This window comes from Podarcis vaucheri, assembly GCF_965113315.1.
Source record: "Podarcis vaucheri genome assembly, chromosome: 4".
NCBI classification, from domain to species: Eukaryota; Metazoa; Chordata; class Lepidosauria; order Squamata; family Lacertidae; genus Podarcis; species Podarcis vaucheri.
Genome location: NC_138762.1, coordinates 87,084,769 through 87,111,652, shown reverse-complemented (window position 1 = coordinate 87,111,652; position 26,884 = coordinate 87,084,769). Strand labels below are relative to the sequence as shown.

Genomic DNA, 26,884 nt, shown 5'->3' with positions numbered 1-26,884 from the left:
GACGGAAGGGGAAAAAACAACAACTGGAGAAAGATCTAAGGCAACTGAGGAATGCTGAGGTGATGTCTTTCCTGAGCTCCCTTCCCCCTTTGCAACGCTGAGATGAGAAGTCTGAAGGGGCTTTTGTGGCAGGCGGGAGATTGCAGCCAAATGGCAGTCTCTCTTCCTGGCCGGTGGGTGGTGGTATTGACACGGAAACAAGCAAGGAGAGAACTCCAAATTAGCTGGGGTGGATTTGGGGTAGGCAGAGAAAACTCGGAAGGAGAGACCCAGAAAGAACAAAGCGCCATTGCATTTTGTTCGGGGAACAGTGGGTGTCAGCCTCTGTTTATAATACTGTGCAAATATCGGCAGAGCAGTTGTAAAGTCTGATTGGGCTGGGTGTTGGGGTTTTTTTGGGGGGGGGGTCCAGGTAAAATGAATGACGCTTCGATATGGTGTCAGCCTACATTTCCATTCAAGGACAAAGAAATTATATTCACATTATTATTACTTTTCCCTTGTCCATAATGTTTTTTTGAGGGTGTGCAGACACGAGAAGGGATCTTCTTTATTAATTTTTTTTCTCATAGGAAATGCAAGCAGTTTTCAAGTCCTAGTATGTGAGGTGTTTTTGTTGTGTACTTCTGTGCCTTAAAAGAACGCTGCAGTTTTAAATCGTTTCACAGAGTAACACGCTTTCCTCACATTACCTGGCTGTGCCCTTAATAAGAGAGTGTTATGATCCATTTATCTATAACAGTTGATGTAGCCTCAGGCATGATATGGCCATAGTTAAGCACTGCACTGAAGTCTTTTACATTGCAATAAGAGAGCTTAGCTCTCTCACTTAAATCAATGAGACTTAAAAGTGCTTAACTTTAGGTGGATTGTGCCCTGTTGTTGCATTTGAGATATTTAGTCTTTAAACTTAAAAACTCAAGCTTGCGCCAGTTTACTCAATTCCCACTGTGCTCAACATAGTGTGCATAGGATTGTAGCTTTCCTTTCTCCCACCCCCCAGAAAACATATATCACTCTTTCTTCATTTTTGAAATAATCCCACTGGTGGTTTTTTGCCTTCCTTCCCCCCACCCAAAAAAACCCTCATTGAGATGCACAAGCATGTTAGAAAGCAAGAAAAGTCTTCAGTTTCACTGCATATGCTAAAAGCACAGCTTGACTTTTCCCCAGTGTTTGTTAGTCACATCCTGTCGTCCACTGTTTTGTTGTTTGGTGCTGAGGAATGTCAATTTATTTGAAGGGAAGTTGTGCGAGCTTTCCTACTTTTTTATAACGAAACATCACAAATAATATAACGCACCTTTTAAAAAGCTACCTGGTCAGCCTATGACCCCTTATAACAAACAGTTATAGTTACCGCATGATAATGGAACTATAAACCCCTTTAAAGATGTAGCAGTGAGAACTTTACTACATTTCATTTAGTAACTTTTATATAAGCAGCATTTTCCCCCCTCCTGCTCCACCCCACTCCCCACCCCTGCTCCTATTTTGGAGAGGAAAAATAAGGGAGAGACAGGTAATAAGTAAATCACTTATTTCTTTATAAACCTGAGCTGAAGTGAATGCCAAAAGATAGTTGAGTGTAATGTACTTCTTTTGAGCAATGGGAAATGGGAGGTGATTTCATTATTTTCAGAGTGGAGTTTGTTTGCTTTTTAAGAGAGAGAGAAGCAGACTTCCGAAAAGCAACGTGAGAAATAAATTATTTCGGAAACCGCACTGGCTGTCCTAGAATTTACCAAAAAAAATAAAATTATTTTTTTAAAAAATGAAAGAATGGAGAACAAACTTACGAGGTTGTTATGGCAACTGAACTACTTAGACTGGGATGTGTGTATCTTGAACATAAGATTGTAAGAAACCAGTAAAACAGTCACTGTACTGTAGTGCGTGTGAATGAATTGAAAAGTCGTACCCTGCATTTTATGGACTTTAGTTTGTGGCTTGTATAGCAAACCCTATTTTTTGCTTCTCAATAGGTTGATTTTCTTTTTCTTCTTTTTTAAATAATCAAACAACCTGCACAGAACTGGTGATCTGTGTCACCCTCCGCCCCCAACACACACACACACATACACACTTTTTGAATTTTAGCATTGTAGTTTTCCATCCTTCTTTATGGTACTGTGTTTTTGATGCAGAATCTTTGAAAACATAATACTATGCAGTCGCTTAACTTACTCTCGTAATCACTCTCCCGCCTCATTGAAACATCAAAATGGATCAGAAAGCAGATAGATAGATAGATAGATAGATAGATAGATAGATAGATAGATGATAGATAGATGATAGATAATAGATGATAGATGATAAAGATTAGCTCTTATTTTCACTTCTCAAATGCAGGAAATGTAATTGTGTACTGAAGCCACCTTAGACTTTAAACTTTTAACGGCACTTTCACACAGTGTGATTAATTAAGACAGGGGTACCAGAATGCCTCCACACATAAACCTTCTTGGAAATATGGAAGTAAATTGCATTGAAATTTAATGGAACAAGTATTTCCATAGACGTGTCTGGGACTGATATGCAACTCCCTCCCTCCCAACATGGTGTGGCTGTTTAGCACAAATGCTTAGTAGATCTGCAAAACTGCAGGGTTCTCTAGCAACAAATAACACACTGCCGCCGCTTCCTAGAAATACGGCAAGTACAAGCAGTGATGCAATTTCAGCACATACTAAAAATCTACTTGTTCACCAAGCCTTTGCTGAATGTTCATGCCAGCTAATTGTTAAAAAAAAATTGTTCAATTTTCTACTGATTGCTAATTCAACTGGATTTATTTTTTATTGTTGTTAACATACTTTATTGTAAACCACTTTGAGATATTTTCATAACAGGCAGTGTGTGTGTGTGTTATAAGTATCTAATATCCAGAAGAAGTTGATTTGCAAAATGTAACTTTCCACATGGAATTCTAGTTGTCTCATGCTTTTGTTATTATTGTTCTAAGTCTGAGCATGTGTTTGTGCAAACGTGTATGATCTTGAATTTTTATATCACTGATTAAATGACATTACTTTAAATTAAAGATTGGTGAGATCATGTTTATATGCTGTGGCAATGATCCCATGCTTTTTTCTCAATAAATGACTGAAAGGGAGTTGTAATCCTGAATAAATACTTGACCCTCAGATCACATACTTTTAACAAAAATTAAATGAATTACCCTACCTCCCTGCATAGCTTTAAAAGAGAAAAGGACTTTGATTTTCCTCAGGAAATGCAAGTTTCTTTATATACTAGAAGAGTATAAAGATTTCTTATTTTAATCCAAAGAATGAATATTTTTGCTTTTAAAAATTGATATCAATAGCAATTATTTTAACACAGTGCAGCTTATTTATGCAAGGTTTTGAGACTTTTCTTGCTTTCCTACATGAAATAACTTGACGCTGTTTAATTGGACATGAGGGTGTAATGCAGGAATTTCCGTTACGTGATGGATTAATTGTTTTCCTAATACTTAAAAGGCTGTGATCCAAACATTTTCCCATTCTGTTGCAAAATTAACTGCAATAAATCTGTCAGACCCAATTTATTCATTTAAAGCATTCCACACTGATTAAATCTGCACATTTGTGTGCAACACACACACACACACACACACACACACACACACACACACACAAAGTGCAAGTATCTGGCTAGGGGATGGTGGAAGATGTACGTAGGCAGAGTCAAAAGATCTGATTTACATTTTTGTGTGTGTTGTTGCTTTTTGTGAAATAGAAGTTTAAAAGATAAGCAAAATATTGACCGAATAACATATGTATTCCATGGGTCAGAGACCTGGATGACTAATTGTGCCTAGCACCCCATGCAGGTAAAAAATAAAAGCTTGTGTCTTTTAATATTTAAGAACACTCAAGCGCAATTCTTTTCTCTTTCTACCCTTATCATATTTTACTTCTGGAGGGTCTTTCCACTAGTTTGTTGATGTTTTCAAGGTCTCTAAACAAAGTCATATGTGTTAACAGTCTTATTAACAATGTTAAAATGGAATTAACAGCTTGTGGGTACCTCAGGAGTACAATAGCGTGTCAGCCTTCGCTGCCCCCTTATAAATTGTGTCCTGCTGTTTTTCTTTTGTTTCATGTCCGATCAGCAAACCAAACTTCTGTTGAGGCAGCCAGCAATTCAAGTGTTTTCTGCTCCATGTGAGGGGTGGAGCTAATGTGGAATTTATCATTAGGCGAATCTAGACACAGAAGTTAGAAGAATGACCCACACATTATGAGGGAGGGCTTTCTCTTGCCCTCTTTGGCTCTCTGACCTCTGACTTGCCATTTTGTCAGTTTTAAAAGGCTTTTCCTATGTTGTAGTTTACTTTTGTAGTTCTTTCAATGCGGGAACAAAAGCTTTTGTTTATTTAAGATGTATTTTAGTTTAAATTTCTATTAATCTTCGTGATTTTTTTTAAAAAAAGTCTGCTCCCCTGAAATAATATTGAATTGTTGCTGGGTAAAGCGTAATGATTAAAATGTAGAATTTGTTTTGAAAGGGAAAAGAATTCCTCCCCCTCGACCCATTCTTCCCTCCGTTTAACAAGTTGTTAAATGGCATAATCTTCCCACAGATTTCAATGGGGAAGAACATGCTAGTGGATTGTGCCCACATCGTGCTCTGTTACAGCACTCAGTCATGTGGAGGAAATCTACGTTGGTTTTCAAAAATACTTTTTCTCAAATTTATTGTTGATCCCCTGGAGAAAACGGCACCTGTCAACACAACACAGTCTTATTCCATCTACTTTAGCAGTAACCGGGATTGATAATCATATTTTAAAAATATTAAATTTGCAAAGCTTTATAAATTAAGATGAAGGTCCTTGTGTTGGGGGTTTTTTTTGGTAAAACAATTAAACATTACTTTGCCTGATTCCCTATAAAGGGAGCGGTAGGTAGGCTTATAAAGTTAACACATACTGATAATTTTGACTCTCGCAGCAGTTTTCATTCAATAATCTCAAAAGAAATTTGCTATCATCAATAAAGCTATGCAGCATATAGAGAAGTGGTATTTTCCACCCGTAAAACTGAAGAAGCTCTAAACAGAGGAAGCTCTAAAACGCAAAAGAAAATGTTAATAAGGCTTTTACTCAGATGACAGAGTCTGCCATTGGGAGAGACACAAATGAAATGTTGCATCGCTGCGTTTGTGAATTCTGCCTTCTTGCCAGTCTCTCCATTGCAATAAATTCTGGAATATGACAGAAACATTATGAAAGTAACACCTTTGTCATCTCAAGGGTATTGTTAGGTTTTATGTATGCTGAAGCAGTGAAGGAAATAAAACATTAATGAACATGCTAAAATTGCTTGTCTGAACATTGCACTTACCTCACTATATGACACAGGAGCACCATATTGCATGGATCTTTCTGGCATATGAACCGACATTTGTCTCCTGGTTTGTTTGTTTTTAATTGATGTGTAAGGCTCTTTCCTTACTCTCCCTTTTTTAAAGGTTAAGGCTGGGTTTCTCTGTGTAGTGTCGCACTGCTGTCATGAAGCTCCCTCCCTAGAGAGGACTATCTAGCCTCATCATCACTTTATATTTTTGAAAGTCTTCTTAAAACTCAATTGTTTCAACAGGCGTGTTCATTTGTGGCTGCTTCTGTCTTGAAATACATAATTTCAAGGCTGCAATCCCATGCCCCAAGCCAGCACTGTGATACAAAAGCACAATTCTTTACCTTGTTAGATGCTTTGCGTACCTTCTGAGCAGAAGAGTGAACTAGGACTTTAAAAAAATAAAATAGGCTAATTTTTTTAAAAAATAAAGAAAATGATTTCCCCCGTAATATATAATATGCATATTGGTGTTTTGTAAAATACTGTGGGTTGAATTGAAAGGAAGTTCAATTTAGTCTGGGACTTAACTTTCTAATGTTGATTAACTTGTCCCACTGATTTATTTGGGTTAGATCCAGGTCATGTTTAGATTTTAGTTGGGTCGCCTCTAAGCATGACTGAGTCTGGATCCAAAATTATATTTAGCAATATGTAACAGTGGGACAGCTTTTGAATCCCAGTGTACAGAGGCAAGATGCACTTTTAAGGTTATTGCTCTGATGTGTTCTTGAAAATGCACAAGCTGCCAGCTAAGATACAACGATATCTGCAGCCAAGACTCCTGCAAAATGAGGGCTTTGACTGATCTCTGTTTGTACACATGCTTGTGTGTAATACCAATAGCACACATTGTGAAATCTGGAAATCATATATGGCCATTTTCCATTGCAAAAATATTTCTGTAGCTGTAGATCGGTATGTTCCTGGGCTCATTACAGGGATACACACATTTCTGCTGGGCTTGGTAGCCAACTATTGTTCTAGTTTTCTTGCTTCTGGCTTCACAGATGCAAAGTGCATCTCTTTTGAATTTGCCTAGGGAGGAATATATGTGGATTGGTGCTTGCTTGAAGCAACCCTTAGCATCCTAGCAAGTAGCATGAGGCTCTTCCTGACACAACTTTCAAAGAGGCACCACTTGCATGCTGTGTAGGTGGAGGTTTGTTTGTTTGTTTGTTTGCTTAATTGCCCTATGGCAAAGTGTTCTGGCGGCATTCCTTGCTGGTCAACAGAATTAAATTTCTGGTTGCCACTATCAGCTATTTTGATTTTGTGGCCCTTGTCATTTGCAGAAAGCCTGTTTGGTATGAATCGTTGATCTTCATGGCAAAAAAACATTGAAGTGAGTGATGTGAGAGGCCGTTAATTTCAGTGGGTCTCCTATTACTTAATTGGATATCATCTGTTGCTTGCTTGAAGTGAAATTACAGGGAACCAGGTAGTGGGCCTTCTCGGCAGTGGCACCCTCCCTGTGGAACACCCTCCCATCAGATGTCAAGGAGATAAAGAGCTACACAACTTTTACATGACATCTGAAGGCATCTGTATCGGGAAGTTTTTAATGTTTGACATTTTTTTATTATTTATATTTTGCTGAAAGCCACCCAGAGTGGCTGGGGAAACGCAGCCAGATGGGCGGAGTACAACAACAACTTCTTCTTCTTCTTCTTCTTCTTCTTCCTCCTCCTCCTCCTCCTCCTCCTCCTCCTCTTCACAATTTAATTTTGAATTTATCCAGGCATGGCCACTTGAAACCTGGTGGTTGTAAATCTTGTGTCTCTTTTGATCCTCCCCTTCAACCAGAAATACCATACACCAAATCTAGAATTATCAGTTTAAGTTCAGTGGATGAAAGACAACTCACAAATCTTGAGTTATTTGCATGGGTTTGGGTTGGCATTTTGGAAGAGCAGAGCTGCTGTGTCTTTAACAGCTGTTTGGCAGACAAAGATTCAATAGATTCAGCCTTAAATTGTATTGGAAATGTAATTATGGGGAAAGAGCCACCTGTTGATATCCTGTCTGTCTGCCATCTTCAAACTCAATCCGAAAACAGTATACTATGCCTAACAAAATGTGTTGGCACCCTTGATTATTGCCCTAAGCAATATATTGGATGGTGGTTGTGGTTGGGACATTGCTAATGGCAAGAGGGCTTTCTTTTTTCCTGCCATGCACAGAATCATAGAATTGTAGAGTTGGAAGAGACTTCTCCAACCCACTGCATGGCAAGAATCGCAGCTAAGGAATCTCTGGCATGTGGTCACCCAACATCTACTTAAAAACCTCCAATGAAGAAGAGTTCACCATCTCTTGACGAAACAGTTCCAAACAGGAGAGGTTTCATCATTTGGTTGCCACTGCAACCAAATGGACAGATGGACAGTTGTGAGATGTGGCAAGACACCTCCCCAGTTTAGCCCTTGGCATTTGCTAGTGGCAGTTTACGCATCTCCTGATGCAGAGGCTGCTTAGGAATCAACGGCTCTCCCTGGCACTGATTGACTTCCAAGACCACGTTCAGAAGATACAGACTTATGAACAAACAAGACTAAAGCTGTAATCCTATGAACACTTACCTGGGAGTAAGTCCACTGAACACAGTGAGACTTGCTTCAGAATATGTGCAGGGTTCTATTGTAAATTCCGTTTTGAGAGTTTGCATTGTTTTCTTTCGTTTTAATGTGCTCGTTGGCCATTAGCAGCACTTATTCAGCAGTAGCTGAAAAGGGATAAAGGTTTGAAAAGCCTTTATTTGCGCCATTTCAGTACCATTTAGTTCAGCATATCTTTACAATTTCATTTTAGGCCATGTAGAGCATGGTTTTTCCTTCTCAAAAGATTGTGTCTGATAAATGTAATAAATAGTCATAATAGTAATTAAAGTAATTAATAGTAATTAAAGGTAAAGGGAGCCCTGACCATTAGGTGCAGTCGTGACTGACTCTAGGGTTGCGGTGCTCATCTCGCTTTATTGGCCGAGGGAGCTGGCGTACAGCTTCCGGGTCATGTGGCCAGCATGACTAAGCCGCTTCTGGCGAACCAGAGCAGCTCACAGAAACGCTGTTTACCTTCCTGCCGAAGCGGTACGTATTTGTCTAGTTGCACTTTGATGTGCTTTCATAGAATCATAGAATCATAGAATCATAGAGTTGGAAGAGACCACAAGGGCCATCGAGTCCAACCCCCTGCCAAGCAGGAAACACCATCAGAGCACTCCTGACATATGGTTGTCAAGCCTCTGCTTAAAGACCTCCAAAGTAGGAGACTCCACCACACTCCTTGGCAGCAAATTCCACTGTCGAACAGCTCTTACTGTCAGGAAGTTCTTCCGAATGTTTAGGTGGAATCTTCTTTCTTGTAGTTTGGATCCATTGCTCCGTGTCCGCTTCTCTGGAGCAGCAGAAAACAACCTTTCTCCCTCCTCTATGTGACATCCTTTTATATATTTGAACATGGCTATCATATCACCCCTTAACCTCCTCTTCTCCAGGCTAAACATGCCCAGCTCCCTTAGCCGTTCCTCATAAGGCATCATTTCCAGGCCTTTGACCATTTTGGTTGCCCTCCTCTGGACACGTTCCAGTTTGTCAGTGTCCTTCTTGAATTGTGGTGCCCAGAACTGGACACAGTACTCCAGGTGTGGTCTGACCAGAGCAGAATACAGTGGCACTATTACTTCCCTTGATCTAGATGCTATACTCCTATTGATGCAGCCCAGAATTGCATTGGCTTTTTTAGCTGCCGCGTCACACTGTTGGCTCATGTCAAGTTTGTGGTCAACCAAGACTCCTAGATCCTTTTCACATGTACTGCTCTCAAGCCAGGTGTCACCCATCTTGTATTTGTGCCTCTCATTTTTTTGCCCAAGTGCAATACTTTACATTTCTCCCTGTTAAAATTCATCTTGTTTGTTTTGGCCCAGTTCTCTAATCTGTCAAGGTCGTTTTGAAGTGTGATCCTGTCCTCTGGGGTGTTAGCCACCCCTCCCAGTTTGGTGTCATCTGCAAATTTGATCAGGATGCCCTTGAGTCCATCATCCAAGTCGTTGATAAAGATGTTGAATAAGACCGGGCCCAAGACAGAACCCTGTGGCACCCCACTAGTCACTCTTCTCCAGGATGAAGAGGAACCATTGATGAGCACCCTTTGGGTTCGGTCAGTCAGCCAGTTACAAATCCACTGAGTGGTAGCATAGTCAAGACCGCATTTTACCAGCTTCTTTACAAGAATATCATGGGGCACCTTGTCAAATGCCTTGCTGAAATCAAGGTAGGCTACATCCACTGCGTTCCCTTCATCTACCAGGCTTGTAATTCTGTCAAAAAACGAGATCAGGTTAGTCTGACATGACTTATTTTTCAGAAATCCATGCTGACTATTGGTGATCACAGCATTCCTTTCTAGGTGCTCACAGACTGTTTGCTTAATGATCTGCTCCAGAATCTTCCCTGCTATTGATGTCAGACTGACTGGGCGGTAATTATTTGGGTCCTCTCTTTTCCCCTTTTTGAAAATAGGGACAACATTTGCCCTCCTCCAGTCTGCCGGGACTTCGCCTGTTCTCCAGGAATTCTCAAAGATGACTGCCAGTGGTTCTGAGATCACATCTGCCAGTTCTTTTAATACTCTTGGATGCAGTTCATCTGGCCCTGGAGACTTGAATACATCTAAACTAGCCAAATATTCTTGTACTATCTCCTTAGTTATTCTGGGCTGTGTTTCCTTTGCTGAATCATTTGCTCCAAATTCTTCAGGTCGGGCATTGTTTTCTTTATCGGAGAAGACTGAGGCAAAGAAGGCATTGAGGAGTTCAGCCCTTTCTGTGTCCCCTGTTTGCATTTCACCATCTTCTCCTCTGAGTGGCCCCACTGTTTCTTTGTTCTTCCTTTTGCTACGAACATACCCATAAAAGCCTTTTTTGTTGCTTTTAACCTCTCTAGCAAGCCTGAGTTCATTCTGTGCTTTAGCTTTTCTGACTTTGTGTCTACACGTGCTGGCTATTTGTTTGAATTCCTCTTTGGTGGTTTCCCCCCTTTTCCATTTTTTGTACACATCCTTTTTTAATCTTAATTCAGTTAAAAGTTCTTTAGATAGCCACCCTGGCTTCTTTAGGCACCTTCCACGTTTCCGTCTCATTGGTATTGCCTGTCGTTGTGCTTTTACTATCTCCCTCTTAACAAACTCCCAGCCATCATGAACTCCCTTTCCTTTTAGTATTGCTGTCCATGGGATCTCACCCAGCACTTCCCTAAGTTTTATGAAGTCGGCTTTCTTAAAGTCAAGAAATTGAGTCCTAGTATGCTTGGCTGCTCCTTTCCGCTGTATAGTAAACTTCAGAAGTAAACTTTCGAACTGCTAGGATGGCAGGAGCAGGGACCGAGCAACGGGAGCTCACCCCGTTGCGGCGATTCGAACTGCCAATCTTCTGCTCAGCAAGCCCTAGGCTCTGTGGTTTAACCCACAGTGCCACCCGCGTCCCTAATAGTAATTAGGAATTGGTTAAATAGCTGCAAGCAGAGAGTAGGAATAAACAGACACTTTTCCAAATAGAGGGATGTAGAAAGTGGGGTCACCCAAGGATTGGTATTGGGCCCTGTGCTTTTTAACATATTTATACATGATCTAGATTTGGGTGAGCAGGGAGAGGTCCGAATTTGCTGATGTTACAGGTCGTTTTAGGCGCATCTGATATGTGTGTGACTGTGCCAAACCTAGAAGTAACCTAAAAAAGCCACAGGGTGGGACGGTCTTACACGGGCTCCGCCGACGTGCACAGGTGCCCAGAACATCATCCCTGTGCAAATTGGTAGCTACCTGTGTTAAATTGTTCAAGTTTACTATAAAAAAAATAGATTTCAAAGAAGCTCCAAAAGGACCTCTCCAAACTGAGTGAATGGGTGGTTTAAAATGGCAGGAGCAATTTGATGTAAGCAAGTGTAAAATGATATTGTAGAGTTGGAAAATGTTCAGAGAATAGCAACAAAGATCATCAGAGGGTTGGAGCAGCTTTTGTGAAGAAAGTTTGTAGTGTTTGGGACTTTGGGGTTTAGAGAAAAGAGGTGACTTGATACAAGCTGATAAAATAATTCTGTGGCATGAATAGCTAAAAGTTTATCTCCCTCTCCTATTGCACTAGAACTTCTGGAGATCAAATGAAGCTGAATGGTTGAAAGATCCAGCACAGATAAAGTACTTCTTCGTATAGCTTATTGTTATTTTCAAGAATTTTTATTAAAGATTTATTAGTTTACAAAAATATGTGCATTGTCTCTTTTTGCAAGTTGAGTTTTCTACAGATCAGTTACATTTGTTGTGAGACATTAATGTTGCATGCAGTATTAGGTTGGGGGGAAAGCGGGGGAGAGTGGGTGAGGTGGCAATGCTTCAATTTTTCTAGTGTGTGGAGTTTTGTGTCAGCGTTACTTGTGTGGGTTCTCTTTTTATTCACTTGTTATATTTCCTTGGTGGTGAGAGAGGTTGGGGTTGGCCTAGGATGTGGTTGGTTGTCTTTGGTTGGCTGTAGTGAGATTTGTTTATGTGTGTCAGAGGGTGGATTTTGGGGTCAGGTTAGCCATATTGATTCGTATGCTGTCGGCGGATTCTTGTTGTGTTATTGGACTATGTCCAATAACACCCCATACTGGGGTGAAGGCGTGGTCTTCTATTTGTCCCCCTGTCAGTTTCAGTTATTGGTTAGTTTTTTCTGGTAAGGCTGTTTCCCATACTGTTTGATACCATTGATTCATGTTGACTCCTGACAGGTCTCTCCAGTGTCTGGCTATGATGCTTCTGGCTGCTGAGTGGGCATTATTATCTTGGAAGATGTTCAGTAGGGCCAGTTCTGCGATGACCTCTAATACCTGTTTAGTTACTGCTCTTTTTTTGCATATTTCTTGTATGACTGATTCCAGAAGAGTTGGATTTTGGGACATTTCCACCACATGTGGAGGTATGTGCCTCTGGAGGTGCAGCCTCTCCAGCATTTTGGTGAGGCTCCTGGACGTATCAGCGCTAGTTTCTGTGGTGTTAGATACCACCTGTAAGTGAGTTTCAGGTTGATTTCTTTTCCTTTAGCTGAGAGGGATTTAAAGGGAGGCTTAGACCACATTCTAGTCCATTGCGTGGGGTTACTTTCATAGCCTATGTCGTCCTCCCATCGTTTTTTGATTATGCCAAGGGGGTTTGTGGGATTTTGGAGCAGTATTTTGTATATTGTGGATACCATCCCCTTGCCTCGTCCCTTTGTTGTTAGGAGGAGGTTTCGAAGGTTGTCCAGAGCTTAGTTGCTACTGATTTTACTACTGGATTATTTAAGAAGGCATGTAATTAGCCAGGGCATTGGAGTGTCTGCTGGTTTGTCTTGCATTTCTTGTGTTGATGTGGGTTTGTTATTTTTGTAGAATATATCGCTAGGCAATATAAGCTTTTGGCTTGCCAGGTTTCTATCTGGAAATTTTGTGCTGCATGATGGAATCGTGGGCGGTGAGCTGGGGGGATTAGTGGGGATGGGGTTGGGGACAGTTTGCCTGTTTCTTTCTTCCATGCTTTAAGCATGGTCTGTGTGAACCTGTTCGGTAATTGCTGCAAGCCACAGGAGGAGAGGGTGCTCTTGGGCTCAGGTCCGCCTTGTGGGTTTTCCACAAGCATCTAGTTGTCCACCATAGAACCAGATTGTTGGACTACCTGGGCTGCTATTATGTTCTTACTACTTTAGTAGCTGGCCACAGATTGTAATGATACTAAATGCATGTGTCTTGGATTTTGATCCTAAGCCCACTTGGTTGGAAGTAAGCCTGATGGAACACAGTGGGACCTGCTACTGAATAAACATACAGTGCACTGGATTGTGCTGGCACGACTGCTGTACAGCAAGCCCACAATTTACATACATTTAACTTGTGTGCATTCAGCTTTACATGCTTGGCAATTTATATATATATATAAATTGGTTCAATCTCTGGCTTCTCCAGCGAGGACTGGGAAAGACCCACTGCCAATCAATGCAGCAGTACGGAAGTAGGTGGACCAAGGGACTGACTTAATATAAGGCAGCTTCTTGTATGCTTTCATTGCTGCTGCTGCTGCCTCCTTCTGTTCAAGGTAAATAGGGTCTTGGTTGTTCCAGTGTGCCATGCTTAGGTTGTACAGACATCAATGTTTGACTGATAGCTGAAATGCAATGGCCAGGTTGCTTATAGGAGTGAGGCAGTTGGTTCATATACATCGACCTAAGATCAATTTACATTGGTTACTACTTCACATCTGGGATAAGTTAAAGGTACTGGTAAATAACCTTTAAAACTGTAAATGACTTATGACCCAAATGCCAAAGGGACTGTCTTCACCCAAGCCTTAAGTTCCGTCTCAGAGGTCCTGTTCTCTAGCTAATATTTTATTTTGCCCTACTATGAGAAGTTCATAAATTCATTTCTTCCCATTTTCATATGGCGTTTTTATTCCAGAAGGTGTTTGATGACTAAATCTGTTTTTATTTGTTTTTAAATTGACTGTAATTCTGCTGTATGCTTTTTTAAATTATTATATGATTTTGTATTTCATTATATTTTAAAGAAACAAATTCATTTTGCAAGCGGAGCAAAAACAGTTTCAATTAATAAATCCCTGTAGGATGCTGTATGCATGATCTTCCCCACACTATGTGCCCCATAGACATAGATTCAGACTCAGAGTTGGAAGGGACCCTGAGGATCATCTAGTCCAACCCCCTGCAGTGCAAAAATATCGAACCTGCAACCTTGGCATTATCAGCGCCACACTCTAGCCAACTGAGCTATCCACCTTACTAGCAAGTTCACAACGATTGAACCCATAACATAAGCACTTGAAGATCAAGGTGGGTGCATGTGTGTTGGAAAGCAAAACTAAATTAAAATACAAAAGTTAACTGCTGTAAGGTAACTTGGGAAAAAATACACAACTTTAAGTGATTCTGGGTCAAGAGAACTGAAAGCAGCTTGGACGATTTTTGTTTAGATCGTAACTTTATTCATACACTTTCTAGGAGAAGAAGCATTTCGGCAGGATTTCCCAGTTATTAGTCAAGCTGTTCTGCTGTTCGAATGCCTTTTATATGCAGTCTAAATTCTTCACCTGCTCTACCTAAGAGCCCTTTTTATCCAAAACAGCATGAAGCGAAATTTCAGGGTCATTAAGGTGGATTTCTGTCTGGAAAGAAGCAAAGTGTTCATCTTGCCTAATAGAGCAGGCAGTGTGGTGGTAGGAGAGGCCTGATTTTAATAAGCAGTGTAAAGATAATTGTTCTTACTCCGGCTACTTATTCAGATATTTTAAATCATTCTAATGGTCTTGATTTGACCAAACTGCGGGAGGCAGTGGAAGACAGAAGTGCCTGGCGTGCTCTGGTCCATGGGGTCACGAAGAGTCGGACACAACTAAACAACTAAACAACAACAATGGTCTTGAACTTGATCCATCTGCTTTTTGAAATTATTTTTTCTTGAAGTTTATAGTAACGGTAGTGTTTCTAAAAAAAAATATTGCCAATCTAGGCTCCTTTTTTCTCCCAAGCAGATCTAGATGTTACAGGAGAGCTGGGTTCAGTACTGCTCCGATATCTCTCTCCCTAGTCCTGCCTGTGCCATGATGTCACTGTTGTGCATTTTACCTCTCCCTTGGCAACAGCCAAGGATGTGATGAGCAAGAGGGGAAAGACACAATGCAGTGACATCACATGTTATCCTATGCAAAACTAGGAAGGGAGGAAGAAGAAAAAATGAGTTGGCAGTAGCTCTCAGTGTCTTTTGTAGCATCAATTTCTTTCTCAATGCTGGATGTAAAAAAAGGAAGAACTTTAAAAAAATAATCCAGAGTGAATTTATGGAAACCTGTCAATGAGAAGATGGGCTTTTCTCTTCCCATGTTACACAAAAATGGCTAAAGTATGTCTGATTGATTCATTTTTAGATAAAGCAGATGGGATTCTCAGATCATGCACTGTTAAGCCTTTCTTTGGAATTTGTGCCACTGTGACCAGAGAGCCCAGATGGTGCTTAAATCTGTTGTTTTTTAACAGCCCTACTTTTTTGATTTTTATACCCAAACACATTGAGCAATTCTTAGTCATTAATTACTGATCTAGTTCTGCCTGTTGGTACAGCGACTTACCAGAATGCACCCCAAAGAGAGGAAGCTACGTGTGTTGGGGGGGGGTGAGGCTGGGAAAGTGAACCAGAGCCAGTAAAACGATGCTTCCCTTAACTGAGCTTTCTCAGACCCATCTCAACGGTGCAGACCATACTGAACAATGATGCTATTAGTTGTACCAGAAACTAAAGCATGCTGATTATATTTAGTAGGGACCCTTTCCTTCACACTTCCAAACTACTGAACAAAGGAGGAGATCAAATCCTTCTCCAAATGTACGCTAGTACCTGGCACAGAGGGACGCGGGTGGTGCTGCGGGTTAAACCACAGAGCCTAGGACTTGCCGATCAGAAGGTTGGCGGTTTGAATCCCCACGACGGGGTGAGCTCCTGTTGCTTGGTCCCTGCTCCTGCCAACCTAGCAGTTCGAAAGCACGTCAAAGTGCAAGTAGATAAATAGAAACGGCGTTTCCATGTGCTGCTCTGGTTCGCCAGAAGTGGCTTAGTCATGCTGGCCACATGACCTGGAAGCTGTACGCCAGCTCCCTCGGCCAATAACTTTAGGAAATTCTGCAAAACATTAAATAAATGGTTGTATTTGCTTGCATTCCTGTCTTCTTACCACTGATTCCTCCATTTCTCTCCAGTAATGTGCAGCTAGTGGACTCAGAATTGGACACAGCCCCTAATCTTTATATTTCCCTCAGTCTTGAAATTTAATTCTTGAGGGAGGGACTTGCTTCTTCTGCGTGTATATTACCCTGTAAAGCAGCATGCATATTGTAAGCCCTGTAGAAATAAATTTTGTTAGAAATAATGTGCCACGGGCGGGGGCGGAGGAAGGGTGTGCGGCAGGTGCGGGCCGCCCCAGGTGTCACCACTGAGGAAGGTGACAAAATGCCAGGTGGCCCTCACCACGGTTCCTACAGCGTGTCTGAGCTACGCCTCTCTTCTGGGAGAGACACGGTGGCTTGAGTGTGCGTAGGCTCTGTGCTGCCCAAACTGTCTACCCACTGCCTCCCCCCCCCCCAGCTGTAGGGCGGCTGAGTGGGAAGAGGCAGACAGACTCCGGAGGCCCCACGGTGCACCCGCCCCTGGGCGCACAGCCCCAGTGGCCGAGGGGCTTCCTTCGCCACTGGCCACGGGTCTTACCGTCTGTAGCATTAATGCTTCTGACACCACATGGTAATTTTAAATGCTCAAGGGTCATGTGCCTTTTTGACACCTGACACTTGTAAGTACAGTGGTACCTTGGGTTAAGTACTTTATTCGTTCCGGAGGTCCATTCTTAACCTGAAACTGTTCTTAACCTGAAGCACCACTTTAGCTAATGGGGCCTCCTGCTGCCGCTGCGCCACCGGAGCACAATTTCTGTTCTCATCCTGAAGCAAAGTTCTTAACCCAAGGTAATATCTCTGAGTTAGCGGAGTCTGTAACCTGAAGCGTATGTAACCTGAAGCGTATGTAACCCGAGGTACCACTGTATTAGTTAGATGATGATACCTAACGCTCCACTTAGCTGAATGTTGCATTATTATTATAGGATTATATTTAGGTATTTCTATGCCACTTTTCAGCATGTGGTGCTGTGTACAACATATGAAAACGCATTAATGCACATTTCTAAAACCAATACCAGCTGCTGGGAGTTGCAAGTGAGGAGGGTGCTGTTGTACTCATTGGTCCCTCTTGTGGGATTCTGGGAGAACAGAATGCTGAACCAAATAGGCCTGATTCAGTAGGGCTTTTCATAGAATCATAGAATCATAGAGTTGGAAGAGACCACAAGGGCCATCGAGTCCAACCCCCTGCCAAGCAGGAAACACCATCAGAGCACTCTTGACATATGGTTGTCAAGCCTCTGCTTAAAGACCTCCAAAGCAGGAGACTCCACCACACTCCTTGGCAGCAAATTCCACTGTCAAACAGCTCTTACTGTCAGGAAGTTCTTCCTAATGTTTAGGTGGAATCTTCTTTCTTGTAGTTTGGATCCATTGCTCCGTGTCCGCTTCTCTGGAGCAGCAGAAAACAACCTTTCTCCCTCCTCTATGTGACATCCTTTTATATATTTGAACATGGCTATCATATCACCCCTTAACCTCCTCTTCTCCAGGCTAAACATGCCCAGCTCCCTTAGCCGTTCCTCATAAGGCATCGTTTCCAGGCCTTTGACCATTTTGGTTGCCCTCCTCTGGACACGTTCCAGTTTGTCAGTGTCCTTCTTGAACTGTGGTGCCCAGAACTGGACACAGTACTCCAGGTGAGGTCTGACCAGAGCAGAATACGGTGGCACTATTACTTCCCTTGATCTAGATGCTATACTCCTATTGATGCAGCCCAGAATTGCATTGGCTTTTTTAGCTGCCGCGTCACACTGTTGGCTCATGTCAAGTTTGTGGTCAACCATGTGTTCTTAATTAAAACATGGATACAAAGTAGGGTTGGCATAGGCTAAGATAGCAATGGTTGTATCTAGTGCCGGCTTTGCACTAGTGTAACTGCTATCCACTAGTGCAAAGTGAGGCACAATCCCTCTACCTCACCGGTTCCCCACACTTAATTGTAGCCCTCATCACACTGTTCCAGAGGCTTCTGCAACTGTTAGAAGAAGCTGTTGCGGGGCGTGGAAGGGATTGGCAAATATCAGGTGCCCTGGTAGCAGAAATCCACCATTTTATGCAACCCATTCCTTTTAGGAAGTAGGGGGAAAGATAGGGGTTAAGGTGTGCAAAATAACCCATACTGCTTAAGAGGAACTTGAACACTTGTCCAGCTCTGAGGTGATTGTGTAGTTGCTTAAGAAATCATATAGAAAGCATCAACTGATGGAATGGGCTACATCAGACAGGCAAACTCGGCCCTCCAGATGTTTTGGGACTACAACTCCCATCATCCCTAGCTAACAGGACCAGTGGTCAGGAATGAAGGGAACTGTTGTCTCAAAACATCTGGAGGGCCGAGTTTGCCTATGCCTGGGCTACATTGTTGGGAAATCAACTGATACTTACATTCCTAAATACAGTCCTAAAACTACTGCCATGCCACAACCTGCCAACTGTGGAATGGTTGTTATTAATGCCCTTTTATTTTATGTCTGGTACTATTTATAAAAAAGCAGTCTGCAGTAGAAAATAGATGCACATAGCTGTCAACGTTTCCCTTTTTTTGAGGGAAATTCCCTTATTCCGAATAGGATTCCTCGCAAGAAAAGGGGAAAGTTGACAGCTATGGATGCAGCGCACAAGTCTATATAGCTTAAACAAACTGAGGTTCTTCCTCCGCTGCAAGTTATTACACAGTTAGTTAGAAATGGAAATCAGTTGCTTTCGCCTCTTGATAAATAATTCTGTTTGGGTAAAGCATCCGTTGGCATTTCCTAAGAAAAGCAGGTATTTAAATGAGTCAGTTTGATGCTGTCAAGACTTCTTACTTTGTTGTACAGACTAGAAGGCTGCAATTCCATTCTTTTTCTAGTGTGAAGTTGTTTAAAGGTGCACTGAAATCTCTGGAATAACATTTCTCTTGTACTGGTCTGCCACTGAAACAACAACAACCCAAATAATCACAACAGCTGGCAGTGGCATGTAGTTTTACTTTTGATTTGTTTCATCTAAGGACCGATCTACACTATACAGGAGCCATGTGGAGGCTGCTGAAAGATGCTTTTGCGTAGCTCCGCAAGCAAGGGGCATATCGTGTAGTTCGGTGTTGCTATGGAGATCCTACAGAATATGGAGAATCCACCTGGTAAGCAGTGCCGTTATCGTCACTGCATGAAGAAGCCTTCCGTGCAGATGCCATTTGGGGTGTCTTCCAAACAGATTGTAAAGTAGTTATCAGCGACTACAGACCCTATTTTCCAGGGACAGTTCCGGAGTTGCAGAAGCCGTCCCGGTTTCTGATTTCATCCTGGAACGTCCAGGTTTTCCTTAGGACATCCCTATTTTCATTGGAGAGATTTTGGAGAATATGCAGAACTCGCAATCAGGGAGTGGTCTCTTAAAAATACAGCCACTCTCTCAGGGTCTTTGTGGGCTTTTCCAGTGATGTTTCAGCTATACATGATTTCACTTAAACATGCAGTGCCTTGGAATGTAACCCCTTGCGTATATGGTGAGTTGCCTGTACCTCAAGGACTGCCTCTCCCCATATAAACCAACCCAGACCCGCCGCTCATCATCTGAGCATCTTTGTGTGCCTCCTTTGCAAGAGCTCTGGAGGGTTGCAACACAAGGGGGGGGGCTTTTCTGCAGTGGCTCCCTGTTTGTGGAATGCTCTCCCCAGAGAGGAGAGGCTCACCTGGCACCTTTAGGCGCCAGGCAAAAACATTCCTCTTCTTCCAGGCCTTTGGCTAATTGTACAATCCATGGCCTTTTAAACTGGGGAGGGGGTATTGTTTTTTTCTTTGTTAGGTTTTAGGGATGCAGGTGGCGCTGTGGCTTAAACCACAGAGCCTAGGACTTGCCAATCAGAAGGTCGGCGGTTCGAATCCCCGTGACAGGGTGAGCTCCCGTTGCTCGGTCTCTGCTCCTGCCAACCTAGCAGTTCGAAAGCACGTCAAAGTGCAAGTAGATAAATAGGTACCACTCCAGAGGGAAGGTAAACGGCGTTTCCGTGCGCTGCTCTGGTTCGCCAGAAGCGGCTTAGTCATGCTGGCCACATGACCAGCTGTAAGCTGTACGCCGGCTCCCTTGGCCAATAAAGCGAGATGAGCGCCGCAACCCCAGAGTCGGCCACGACTGGACCTAATGGTCAGGGGTCCCTTTACCTTTTTAATGTTAGATTTGCTTGTGTTTTTATACTGTAAACAGCCCTGTGATCCTTGGATGAAGGGTGGTATACAAATTTAATAAATGAATTAAAATAAATAAATTTAATTACTGTGGCGCAGAAGACCCTCTGCCCCTGTAAAAATGACAGCGGTTTCCTGATACACATGTGCTGTGTGGATTCTCCGTTCCAGCTTGATGCTCCAGTGTAGTGCATGTCCCTTGGGTGGTTGAGCAGTGCAACCCAGAAAAAAATGGGGATGCTGTGCCCCTCCTTCAGTCGCTCACATCCATTACAGTGGTACCTCAGGTTCCAAAGCTTTGGGTTACAAACGCTTCAGGTTACAGACTCCGCTGACCCGGAAGTAGTACCTCAGGTTAAGAACTTTGCTTCAGGATGAGAACAGAAATCGTGCGGCGGCAGCAGGAGGCCCCATTAGCCAAAGTGGTACCTCAGGTTAAGAACAGTTTCAGGTTAAGAACGGACCTCCAGAACGAATGAAGTTCTTAATCATAGGTACCACTGTATTACATTTCTAGGGAAAGTCTGGTGAGAGTTTTAGACCACACTGGAGTTTATTCTAGTGGTCTTCTTTTTCTTCCTCCTTTCTTTTTTTAAAATGCAACCCACACCGCCTTCCCTGATGTTTCTCTCTTCAGGATGCTGTGATAATCTGTGAAAGAAAACAATTTTATCATGAGTTGGCTTTTAAGCCTTTCCATAATGAGTTTCCAAGTGTTTTTTGGCTATAGATATTAAAGCTTGTGTATTTGCAATTTCTTTGGCAAACTGCCTTTAGCAGAGAGGATATAGTGTTTTCTTGGTACTTTGCCCAAAGTAATTTTGCAAAAAGACTGTGACTGTATTTTAGTATCTGTCATTTGTTTTGAGACTAGTCATTGTAATGGCATTTGATCACATTCACTTTATGGTAGTTCATCTTGTTTCCATGCTACACATCTACTCCAACATCAGAGCATAATTTTAATGGCTACTGTTTTACTTCTACATAAAACATTTTATGACCTTTTTTGTACAGTAGCCATCAGGTTTCAATCATTGTTGCTCCACAGAGAGGGGGGTGGAATTGGATGAAGAACTATCAAAAATCTTTTAACTACATAACTTTTTATTTCAGGTCAACTTCCCATAAAAGATATTAAACGTATTTTGTGGTTTATTCTACACATTAGCAATTTTAGAAGGTTACAGTGTTTTTGAAAAAGTTTATGAAACTGAGAACTTAATTCACATAAGATGTTTTACACTTTGCAGTACTTTTCCATTGTAAATGTGAATGTGCTGCTAGCACTTTACATGCTACACTGACAGCTATTTTTATCACTTCTGTTCAGTAGCATAACATGCAATATACAGTAAAAAAAACAAAACCCTTCTTAAATGACAGGTTTGCTGGGCTGCTTTTATATTTCATTAACAGAGTTGCTGGAGACCTAATCTTGTACCTGTTGGATAAATATATTAATTACCAACACCACATGGCGACAGTTCACGACACCTTTGTTCCTATGCTTGGACACCAAGAATTTTCCCCATATTTCCTCACCACCATCTGCTGAACTTTGTGACTGAACAGGATTTGAATCTTCTGCACCATGTTGCAAGGAGACTTGGTGGTCCTCATCTGCGGTGCCAAGAAAGGGTATCAACAAAAGTATTTAATTTCTTTTTCAAACATCCCCAGCACTGACCAGATGCAAGGAAGTGTTTGGTGTGTTTCAGCGCACAGCAGACCTGTCCAGTTCCCCATGTCAGTTGAATGTGCGGAATGACTGCTTCTGCTTGGGTTCTGTGACAGACATGCAGGACCTTCTTGGTTTCTGTTTTCAGGGACATTTGACACAGAACATTTGAAAACTACAACAAAACCTTTTGCCTTTAATATTCTTTTTTCGCCTGATATTCTCTCAGTTTTAGTAGGAGTCTTATGCCATCTAGAGAACATTCTTCTTTTCCAGGGGCTAAAAATCTGTGTGCCACAGCTCCAAATAATTATAATTTATATACACGCATACATATTTTGGTTTCTAAAGGATGCCTGAAGTTCTTATTTGAAAAGTTTAATTAAGGGGGAAACTTTGACATCTTGTTGAGAAGATTAGATTGCATCCCCCAAAGGTGAGAGAAAAGACATTTTAATTCTAATCTAATTCACACCAATTAAAAGATGCAAAAGAATGTTGTACCAGTCAATTGTTAATTATGCATCACTTTACCTTCCCTGTGACCAAAAAGAGAGAAAAGCAAATAATGTTCCGTTTTTGTTAGTAGTGTGTACAAGTAATTACCCACAAATAATTTTTAGAGGGAAGGAAGCACAACTTCCCCTTTCTGAAAATACCCTTGGTAGAGGAATTGAGTTCAGGGGGTGCAAATGGCCCATTCACTCCCTCCAATCTCCAGTCCTTTACTGCTGGAAGGATTATTTGTGGGAGGAATTGGCACAGAGGCTACGTGTCGCAGGGCATGCACCCAGTTTCATTCGCCTCCTTTGGCCCCCAGACTAAAGAGAAGCAAGCAGTAGACCCCTTACTTCCCCTCCAGCCTATCCAACTCCCGGTCTTCATTAGTTGAAGGCTGGCACCTGCAAATTATTCTCTGAGGTCGGGGATCTTCCCTGACAACACATGGGTAATGCACATGCGTGGCCCTTAGTCCGGATGTTTGGCAGCCCATGTCGAAAGTGGAGATTTTGGCGAATTTCCTTAAAAATAGCTCAACTTTTCACTTTTTGAAATACGGCAACTCTAGGGTGGAAGGGGACCCTGTTTTCAACCCCCTGTGATTTTTCTGCAACGGTAGAGAGTCTTTCTGCCTTTCCCTCTCCAAAATGGAGGCTTCAGGGATGTTGGCGCATGTTGCCATTACTTACATAGTTTCAAAACTCCATAGCTTCAGTTATTACCCACATAGTTTCAAAGGGAATGGTTTCTTGTCTCAGAAGGCCATTAAGCTGTGTGGGTTTGACAGGTCTAATTTATGTGAGTTTGGTAATGTGACAGCAGTTACTCTGTGTATTTAAATTGATTTAGAGTGGGAGATCTTTATCAAGGAAGACATAGAAATGTAGTCAGCTGAGGTGTCAGAATCAGCCTTTGTCTCAAGGTGGGCCTGCCACTTTTCTAAACAAATGACTAGAAAAGCAGTCATTTCCTCATAGCTGAGAGAATCCTCTATAACCTTCTTCCCAAGCCCAAGTGTGTGTGACTTGGTTCGCATGTTAGATAATGAGTCTCTGCTCCCCTGGCATGACCGCAAGGAGGAAATGGGAACGTTAAACCACTGTTTAGAGTTACATCTGCCTCTGGACCTGGGTTTAATTCTAGCTGTGGTTTGTTGACTCGATCAAGCAATGGTTTGACGTCAACATGCTGGAGGGGACATGGGGAGGTGTGTATGCAAACCTGAGGCTCACCTGGATCATTTTCATAATGGCTGGTTTAGGTTGGGTGCTATAAAAGTGGTCTGGCCTCAGGTATTTTGTTTTTCACTAGAACACTACACCGTCTGCCAAACAGAAGTATGTGCAAAAGGTGTAGCATTAGAATTAAATAACCAATTAAATAATCTTGAGTGGAGTCTGAGCCTAAAAATTGGTTTTCAGTACAGTACCTGAACTGCACCACACTCAGGTTTTGTTCTTGCTATTGTTAAATAATTGTGAGTCAGACACTTCTTGCTGATTTGCTGCAAATCACCCAGAGATCTATCAGTAGAGGCTGATCTACCTGCTGCCCATCCCTAGTTTAGCATCCCTAGTTCAGCACATCTGATCTGAACCAGCTCAATATGTATTTTAGTGTTCATAAATGGCTAGTTTCAGAAACATGTAAGTTGAAGGACAGTTATTTTTGAGCTTAGAATGAGCACCTTCCAAAGGGAAAAAAGGGGGGAGGGAAAAAAGTATGAATAAGTTAATGCAGGCTGTATGAGAGACGAGCATAACAGAAAATTAATTAGAAAGACTGTGAACTAGATGACTGGTACATATTTTTTTTATTATTTTGTAAGAATTAAGGATGTTAATGGTAAACAGTGAACAAGGGGTACCAGAAGGTGTAAAATAAACAAATGGTTTATGCTAAATCTAGGAAATGGGGGGGGGAGTATCTGTAGCTTATTTTATCAAGAATTCAGCGTTAATCTTATGTTGCACATCAATTAAGAATACAGATCAAGAAAAAGAGGCAGAGCATTATTCCTCATTGTTTTCAATGATGTGTGCTGAACACATACTTTCTTGTTAAAAATCAATCAGCCCCACCCCCACCCCCAGTTTCTGGGCATTGTTTTCTGCCTAACAACCTTGGAAAAGCCTTGTGCTGTTGTGAGTATATTCTGCAAGGTAATTAGATATATACACACACCACCTTTCAGCATACGAAGTATTCCAAGTAACATAAATATGTGTTTTTCATCTTTTCCTTTTCCTTTTTAAAAGGTACTGATTTATCAAACATATGTACAAACTAACACAATCATACAAACAATAGCAGAACCATATATGGAGCATATTCAGTGCGGAATGGGGGAATCCCCACATGTGTGCATCTTGGAGCCCCTGCATAACTGGGGACTCCCCTGTTGGTTCATTGTGGGACCAGGGCTGGTTACAACTCATGACTCCCACAGACCTGCAGCTTCAGAATGTATGAAACGGACCTCAGTTGCTTTGCTTGCTTGCTGTGGATTCCGAAGACTCCTGCCTACTAACTGATTTGTTGTGGCATTATTTTTCTTCGACTTCATTTTTAAGAAGAGAACTTCATCATTCACCAAGGAATTCTACAACTTTGTGCTTTCCAGTGATACTGATCTCTTAAAGCACTCTGTATGACTCACAGTGTAGATTCTCAGATGAGCATGTTGCAAGCAGTCTATTCGCCATGATGTGAAGCCTTGTACTTTATAATTTGCATTTAACAATAAGGGTGGGCAAACTCTTTTGTACATTGCATGCTGTTTGATATTTTGTACACTTTCCAATCCTGATAAAATCTACTGCCAATCTTTTGCCTTTTAGGCAGCTGCTTGGACATTTAGGTTTTTTAATGTCCTGATAGTGTTGCAAATAAGGCCAGCTGTTGATTCGAAGATGTAGATGAAACTCCTCAAGCTTCAAGTCTGTAACATTTCCAGCTCTTCTTGAAGATTAGTGGCAGAGCAGGCCAATAACTTTTTGAGCACTGGTGCATTTTTATTAATAGTCGAATGGAAATGCTATGTGTAGGCTCAAAATGTTGGGGGGGGGGGAGTCGGTTTTATTGCTTGCGCATCATTTCCGTGCAGGCATTTTAAAGTTGGAATGCTCAATTTGCATTTTTCTGTATTTGTGCCTAAACTGTTTCGCCTTTGCAGCTTCAGCTGAAAACAGCATTATTGTATTACAGCTTTTGCTGTCTGCTGTTTTCTTCGGCGATGCCAGTTTGAAACTGATTTGCCAGTGGAAATTTGTTCAATATGGCAATGCCCACAAAAACACCAAATGGGGATCCTGTCTGTTGATTTCCACCACCCCACGCCACCGCCATTTGCTTGTCTCTTCTTCTGAGGTGCTCCTTTTCATTATTTTAAAATTAGCTGAGCTATGACGGATGCAAGCCAAGGTTGAGCAAAGCTACTCTGGCTTGGAGGTTGTGTAGACTGTGAGTCAGCCACAGAGGTAAAGCCTTGGAAAAACAGAGAGCAATCCTATAGACAAGAATCTGGTGTAAACTAAGCCCTGCATAAATTTAGGAGGGTGGCTACCACTGACCCTGTAGGCCTAAGCCTGGCAGAAGCTTTAAGGAAGCAGTCCTATAGCAAGATCCATCAGTATGAGCAGGGTTAGGATCCAGCAGATCTCTGGATGAGCTTGGGTACTCCCAGGTGTGCTGGCTTAACATCCTTGGCACAACCAGAGATATACCAGCGTATCTCCCCATCCCAGCTCAGAACAGCTTGACAGCTCTTTGGTTGACCTAAGCCCTGAAAAATGGGTGTTCTGTGGGCATCATAGGGTAAGGACCAGAAAGGTAGAACTTAGGCTGGATCCTAAGCCCACTCAGCTGAGCCATGCAACCTGGCAACCCAATCTAAGCAGGGCTGGCCCACCCGTGAGGCAAGGTGAGGTGACTGCCTTGGGTAGCAGGAGTCATAGGGGCAGAAGATCCGACCTCCAAGGAATGCATCGCCCACTGCTGTAGCTGCTGCCATGGTGGCATTGTGCTCCTTAGAGACAGGATCTGCCACCTCCTTGCCAGCACCCCACATGCCACTTCTGCAGTCGCCTCTTGGCGAATAGGAGGTTCCGCCGATCTCTTCGCACCCCACTCCTGATGTAGATCTTCACTCACCCCTTCTTCCCTGGGGGCAACATTTTGTGGTGCCAAAATGTATTGTGCTGGTCATTAAGGATGGTGTAACTCAGGGGACGCGGGTGGCGCTGTGGTCTAAACCACAGAGCCTAGGGCTTGCCGATCAGAAGGTCGGTGGTTCGAATCCCCGCAACATCAAAGTGCAAGTAGATAAATAGGTACCACTCTGGCGGGAAGGTAAACAGCGTTTCCATGCGCTGCTCTGGTTCGCCAGAAGCGGCTTAGTCATGCTGGCCACATT

The 26,884-nt window shown here is 42.3% G+C and overlaps 2 protein-coding genes across 3 annotated transcripts in view; one reads left to right on the top strand and one right to left on the bottom strand.

Moving 5' to 3' along the window:
• The window catches only part of CLYBL (citramalyl-CoA lyase), a 191,201-nt gene that overhangs the window by 36,177 nt on the left and 128,140 nt on the right, over nt 1–26,884 (top strand). The gene's annotated exons all lie outside the window — the stretch shown is intronic.
• Nucleotides 21,657–26,884, bottom strand: part of LOC309530183 (uncharacterized protein) — a 42,718-nt gene continuing 37,490 nt past the window's right edge. Inside the window, exon 5 of the mRNA XM_082218903.1 lies at nt 21,657–21,911. Within this exon, the coding sequence (XP_082075029.1) occupies nt 21,721–21,911 (191 nt within the window). The 3' untranslated portion in view covers nt 21,657–21,720. The remainder of the gene's footprint in view (nt 21,912–26,884) is intronic.